The following is a 7198-nucleotide window of genomic DNA, read 5'->3' on the forward strand; positions in this document are numbered from 1 at the left end:
GAAAAAAGTCTGATTGACACTCGATCATCTCATTGAGCATTTGGTGACACCCACAAAACTTCATACAAACCAAGTAAAATATATATGAAAATCTTTAACTGGGTGTGAATTAAGTGAGATGAAAAGAAAACAACATGTAAAAGAAAAATAAATATTCAGTTGTGTGCAAAACTTTGGGCACTCCTGTCTTGATTACTTATTAAATTAATAAAGGACAGGAACTGCCCACCCCTGGTGTACAAGCTAATTTCACTGTTTCTGAGGCCTCTTTCAGTATATTGTCTGGTATTGCTATACTAAGATAAGAGAGCGTGAATTTTAAATAACTGAACTGAAATGAGACTGGCTTTTACAGCAGGAAAATGATCCATCATACTGCAATGATGGATCATTTTCATGCTGCACCATTTATTTGGGAAAATTGGTGTTTATGTTTCTCAAACTTTAATTAAAAAAAAATTGGATTTAATAAATGAATGAATAAATGAATAAATAAATAAAATTAAAAATGAATAAAACATAATAAATAAATTTGGTACCAGTACCACACTCTTGAATTTAAGCTAATTTGCAGAACCTTGTTTCTCTGAAAGGTTCTGTCACAAATGATCACAGAGAGTGGTAGGATTTTTTTCATGTCATCTAAGCTTCATCCAACTGCTGAATCCATGGTCAAAAAAAGTCCACCTACAGCAAAGAGACCTACAGCAACATTAAGTTGTCTTTACGTGTCACATAAACATTACTGCACAGTGAAATTCTTTTCTTCACATATCCCATCCTTGAGAGTTGGGGTCAGAGCACAGGGTCAACCATGATGCAGCACCCCTGGGGCAGGGTGGGTTGGGGGTCTTGCTCAAGGGTGTATTCAGTATTATCTGGAAAAAGACAGTGTGTGTGCAGGTTTTCATTCCAATGAAGCAGGAGCCACACCTCATTCCATTTGTTTATTCAGTCGATCTTGGCTTTCAGTAGACTCATATGACGCTTCTGCTTGGTTGAAATTAAAACCTACCCTTTTATGATAAGATTGGATTCCTCTAATGCAATAAATTTGCTTATATCCTATGGGAAAGAATGAGGGAAAAAGTGTTTGGAGAATAGAACTACACACACTTTTGGTTTTAAAGACACGCCAGAAGTAGTTGAATTGAAAGGATTGCCCCAGCATGGTCACTGTTTCAGCAGCAGTTTTATCCATGGCTACTAAAGAACCAAAATCTCCAGGGGCACGTGGACTAACCTAATCTTGTGAATGTCGAGTACATGTGCCACAATCAAATTCCAGGAATTTTAGGGGGCCTTCTCGTGTGTGTGTGTGTGTGTACATATACATTAGGTTTCTCCTTTAGCCCTCATGTATTTTGTTGAACATTTCAGTTTTATATGATGGTTTGATGGTTTTGTGCATAAACACCTGGATTTATTATTTGCATTTAACTGAAGACTTGATATACACTGCCCTTGTCTTCTTCACATAGAGCATCCTGGTGCTATCTCTTAATGCACACACACCATTGTGTTCTTTTGTGTTGTCTTTATTGTATTTATTGTCTTTTTTGCACTGTCTTGTCTATGCTCTGTTTGCACCTAGCTGCACACTGTGCACTTTACGTGGCTAAGACAAACTTCTGTCCTAGCTCTATGGTGTTGTTTGTTGTTTTGTGTTGAACTTCTTGTTGTATGTTTATGTAGCACCAGGTCCTGGAGAAACGCTGTTTCATTTCACTATGTACTGCGCCAGCTATATGTGGTTGAAATGACAATAAAAGCTTCTTGAATCTTGAATCTTGAACCAAGCCATGCACATGATGTAAAGAAAACATGATTCATCATACCAGGCCTTTTTTTTTCATTGCTTCATGGTCCATTTCTAATGCTCTCATGCCCACAGTAGGTGCTTTTGGCAGTGAACAGGGGTTAGCATGGGCACTTTGACTGGTGTGCAGCTGTGTAGCCTCATACGCAACATGCTGTAATGCACTGTGTGTTCTGACACACTTTCTATCATAGCCAGTTACATTTTTAGCTAATGATTTTTGAAACGTGTTTGTATTTGGACTATACAAGGTCAAAGGTGCAATAGTTGTTTTTTATATTTCTGTCTTGTACAAGTAACCTAGAAATATAGAAATATAATTGTTTAACCATGAAATCTATAATGCTTAATTCTATAATACTTAATTCTCTAATATGGACTATTTAGACTCAGAGTGGATGAGAAAACAGCAGAACTGTCTTATCTTCAGATACTTTTTAATATATCTTTTTATTTATCTATTTATTTATTTATTTATTTATTTATTTATTTATTTATTTATTTATTTTCAAAGGTGCATCAGCAATATGGATTTTAAGAACTTGCATCCATGCCTGAGTCAGTGCAGCAGTTGAGAATACCCTGAATTTCTCCAATAGAGCCATTATACTTTAAAATTATTATGTATTATGTAACAAAGCAAATATCTGCAAAATAAAGTTGTAGAAAGAACAGCAGCATCGAAAAAATATAAAAACGTTATTTTAATGATAGCTAAAAATGCACATTAATAACAGTAGTAGTTGAAGAATGAATAAATACAATGAAAATTGGACTTTCATCCAAAAGCCTGATGACAACAATACAAAACATAACAATACAAACATTAACATTAACAAATGCCAGTACTATGCAAGCTATGAGCTACTCACAAAGTCAAGGTTTTCCTGACCTTTTTATAATTCTGATAACACTTCCTGTAAATATTTATAATTCAAAATATAATGGAAACTTCATATCTCTGTATTTTACAAACAAAACAATTCACATTTTGTTACTGAGAGAACTGTCATTGCTGATGACCACAAATAAAGGATTATCAAAGCCATTTGTGGGGCACTGATAATGATAGGGTGAGTTGGCTGTCACTGTTGGCTCCACTTTGTCAAAGTTGGAAAAGTCCACACGATACCTTCCATCCTTGCTGCGGGAGATGACAGGAAGAAACTTATAGCCCCACATAATTTCCTGAGGAAGGTAAGAAGTCCTGACCTGACAGGAAGAGCTGGTGGATTCAGCAGTTCCATCCAGAAAGACCACCAGCTCAAACTCCTGTTGATTTAATGTCTCCACTGACATTTCAAAGAATGGGCTTGTCTTATCAATTACATGATATAAGGTCAAGGGGCATACAAAAAACAGGTTATCCTTTCCAACATCTACCATAAAGTCAACACTGACTTGGTCAAGTATGATTGTTTCACCTTCAGGAGTTATTGTTGTTCTAAGCAACTTTCCGTAGATCTGGCTGCCAATCAACAATGATTTACGCAAGTTAGCCACTCTGATCTGTAAACAGATGACTCCTCGGTTTTGACAGATCACTGCCATCTTACTAAATGCTATGGTCTTGACCCGTTTCTTAGGTAGAGAAATTTTGGTCATGACCACTCCACACCAGAAGCAGTTAATAATTGCACCTATAAGAGTCTGAATAATAAGGAGAGCAATAGCACTAGGGCAGTGTGGAGTGATATCTAGTCCCCCATACCCCACAGTTGTCTGTGTTTCCAAAGAGAAGAGGAAGGCAGTAGTCATTCCATAGAGATTAAGTACACATACATTGTGGTTAGCTGAGGGCTGTTGCCATGCCAAATCTCCGTTGCTGCGGGCAATCCAATACCACAGGAGTCCAAACATGAACCAACTGAGAGTGAATGAGGCCACAAAGAAGACAAAAACAAAGCGCCACTGGATCTCGACAAAGGTGGTCCAAAAATCTAGCATATAGGCAAAGAAGTTGCTGTACCTCACATTGCCATATTCAATGTTACAGTGACCATCCTTGGTCACCAAGCGTTTTTGACAAAGTCTGCGTTTGGCCAGGCAGTTTCTGAGCATCTGCATAACGCACTTCATTTTCAAATGAAAGGAATCTCGAAATCTAGGAAAAGAGAACATAAGTAAGTTATATACAGCACATCACTGGAAAAAAATAGCTTTTTTTTAATCTTATTTATATTTATTTCTACAGAACATCCATCCTTCAATTTTTTATGCTTCTCAAGGTTGCAGGGAACCTTGAGCCTATCCCAGGGGACCCAGGTCACACAGATAGCCTTCACAAATCAGCCTTTGTCGGTTGTCTTTGACTGGGGAGGAAACCCCAGAAGCACAGGCAGAACATTTGGCTGAACATTTGATTTACATAACATTCTACACATGCTGTATTGGCATCACACAATTGTCACCCAAATGAGGATAGGTTCCCTTTTGAGTCTGGTTCCTCTCAAGGTTTCTTCCTCATACCATCTAAGGGAGTTTTTCCTTCCCACAGTTGCCTCAGTCACCTCAGGCTTGCTCACTTGGGATAACATCTAGGACTGTTTGTCTGTTTATGTGTTTGTTGTTATGTGCATATGAACATGAACATATGTCTTATCTTGTTTCTTATGTGCGCTATACAAATAAAATTGAATTGAATTGAACAAGCAGGAATTAAACCCCAACCCCGGAGGGGCAAGGCAAGCATACCTACCACATTGCCCCCTTTCTACTGGATGTCTGCATGGACAATACATAGGTATATTAACTATTCACTAAAACATATAAGTATGAGCAATAATAATAATAATAATAATAATAATAATAATAAATGAGGGATGCCAGGCAATGGTTACTATTTCAATCTTTTCCCAAGGAATAAAAATTGAAGTTTTGTAGTGTTTAGTATGAATATATTTTCTATAAGATGGTATGCTCCAAAACAAAGGCAAAATTAGTATGTAGAAGGTATATGCATTCTAAATATATTTTGTCTGTGTTTACCACCAATATAAATCAATATTTTTTATGACATCATTTTGCAAATCAAAATCAAATGCTTTCTAGAATTTGGTGTCTAACCTAAAATAACTATAAAGTACAGCTTTGCCCAGGCTGTGAGGTATGCTAAACGCTATTGGCCATTTTAAAAGAGAATGGAGCCAATATGTCCCACCCTGACTTTTTGTTTTAGTGTAAATTACATCAGCAAATCAAATAATGTTGCTTGTATGAAGGCAGGTCACAGGAACTTTAAATCAAATAATAACTGTGTTATTAAAACCAGTGCCAGAATGAATAATTAACACTTAAAGCAACAGACTGGTTCTTTTACTCATTAGCACATTGAAACATATCAACTCTTTTGAGGGTGCTGTTCAAAGAAGTATAACGTAATGATGTTGCTCAAATATTTTTTATAATGTTCTCTAACAGTAACATAATAATAAATAAAGCAACAGAAAGTAAATTAAGCAACTCTGAATTTTATGAATGATCATGAATTCCAAATGGTGTGTATGTTTGCCCAGCAACTTCTTATTAAAAACATAAAGAATATAAATAGGTCTTCGTTTTTGAATTTATTTTGTGAATAGCCCATGACTGTATCTTCAGTTTATACTTATTAATATTTAAGCCCTGTAGGGTACATACGGTGTATTACTTCCAGCTGTGAGGAACCGCTTTAATCTTTGTCCCTCTGCTTAGCCATTACATATACACTGTCTCATGTGACTGTCTCATGTCCCAGATAGTGCATCTCTAAAAGGGGTATTTTGGACTTACCTGTTATAGAAGCTCTTTATTGTATATCCAAAAAAAAGTGAAATGATATCTATCTTTCTCTCTCTCTCTCTCTCTCTCTCTCTCTGACCTTAATTTTGATCATTCATGATCTCATACCCTCTTTAATCTTAATCTCAATAGGGTATTTAAAATATATCAGTCATTATTGTACTTACTCACTCCTCTGCCTTTCTCACACTCCAAAAGCTTGCTTCTCTCACCTGTAAAGTCTGGGACTGCCCTGCCCTGCTCTGCCCATTCTCCCTCCTACTTATAATCCTGTATACTGAATAGCTACTGTTTATAGTAAACACAAATTAGTACATTAGTATATACACAAAAAAAGTACATTTGGGATGTACTTCAAGGTGCTTACAATTGCATACAACAATATCAGTGTGTCATAAGATTGCAAACCTCAGAAACTATGAATTGATCATGGTTATAAATAGGACATATTTTATGTTATTCATATGTGATCAATTATTTCTTCTATGTGTTTATTTGTTTTTAACTGACACTGAGTACATTTTATAATGTTATTATTATGAATTATTTTTATATGATTTTATAATAAAATTATTATAGAAATATTTTTTTGTTTTAATAGGAAAGAATAAGACTAACATATTTCAGGTTAGTTTTTCAGAGAGAGTTTAATAGTTTATATAGATAATATCAGTAAAATACTCTTTTAAACATGAGAACCATGTACTGTTACTTTATATTTGTGTTTAGCAGCATATTAAATCAAACATCTCTACAGACACACCTCATTCATCTCAAATATTTTATCCAACTTATTCAAACCATGCTTTTTAAAAGAACAATATGACAGTCTAATAACAACAAATAATACAAATAACCTACCTAACTGCAACAACAGTTGTATGTTTTTTTTTATGAGAAGCTGTGTTGATGTTGTGCACTCCTCCCTTCATTAGAGTCTACAGGAACCATTTAAAAGAATGAGTTATGTCTTCAGGTAAGTAACAATAGGATCTTTTTCCCATGTTCAAGTTCCTTATTCGCTAAGCCTGTACAGTATCATATGTCTGTGTGGAAATTTTAAAATACTTTTGCTATGATGTAATAACACCTCAAATCAGTCATCATCATCATCTACAGAGGTCATGTTAAACCAGACAGGGTTAAAAGAAATCTAAATATATATAATATTTGTACTGATCTTTTTTTTTTTTTACATTATATTTTCTTTAACTGCAACATGCAGCAAATATTAAAGACAAGTATAAAAATATATTTCATTATGCAATTACAAAAAAAACAGTGTCCATGCTTTATAACCATGCTGAGAAAGTAATACAACCAACTGTTGCCTGTACTCACTAGATATTTCTCTTAATTTACTCTACACCTGCAAAAAAATTGCTGTAAATTTTACAGTAATATCTTAACACTGTATAAAAGAGCACATAAACTAGGACATCTGCTCATTTGGCTGATGCATGATCCAGGGTTAAGGGTCTCAGTTGTGACAGTGTGACAGAGCTGCGCTTTGAGCACACCACCTTTTGATTTGTCACTCCAAGACTTAAACATAAACCATAAACCTGCATTAATTCAATTAATTCAACCATTGCAAGC

The 7198-nt window shown here is 35.2% G+C and overlaps 1 protein-coding gene across 3 annotated transcripts; it reads right to left on the minus strand.

Annotated features, from left to right (window-relative positions):
* Window positions 1-2540: 2540 nt before the first annotated feature.
* On the minus strand, window positions 2541-6576 carry LOC131351862 (ATP-sensitive inward rectifier potassium channel 1-like). Of its 3 annotated transcripts, none has more exons than XM_058387517.1 (2): window positions 6461-6576; window positions 2541-3923 (listed from the first exon to the last, which is right to left on the minus strand). In XM_058387517.1, exons 1-2 carry the CDS (start codon window positions 6529-6531, stop codon window positions 2804-2806), a joined length of 1191 nt encoding a protein of 396 aa, XP_058243500.1. In that variant the 5' UTR covers window positions 6532-6576; the 3' UTR covers window positions 2541-2803. The 3 variants fall into 3 exon arrangements, with proteins under 3 accessions (XP_058243500.1, XP_058243501.1, XP_058243502.1); XM_058387518.1 differs by lacking the exon at window positions 6461-6576 and adding an exon at window positions 5767-5940; XM_058387519.1 differs by lacking the exon at window positions 6461-6576 and adding an exon at window positions 5591-5760.
* Between the last annotated feature and the right edge of the window lie 622 nt (window positions 6577-7198).

Source organism: Hemibagrus wyckioides, linkage group LG04 (assembly GCF_019097595.1).
Source record: "Hemibagrus wyckioides isolate EC202008001 linkage group LG04, SWU_Hwy_1.0, whole genome shotgun sequence".
Lineage (NCBI taxonomy): Eukaryota > Metazoa > Chordata > Actinopteri > Siluriformes > Bagridae > Hemibagrus > Hemibagrus wyckioides.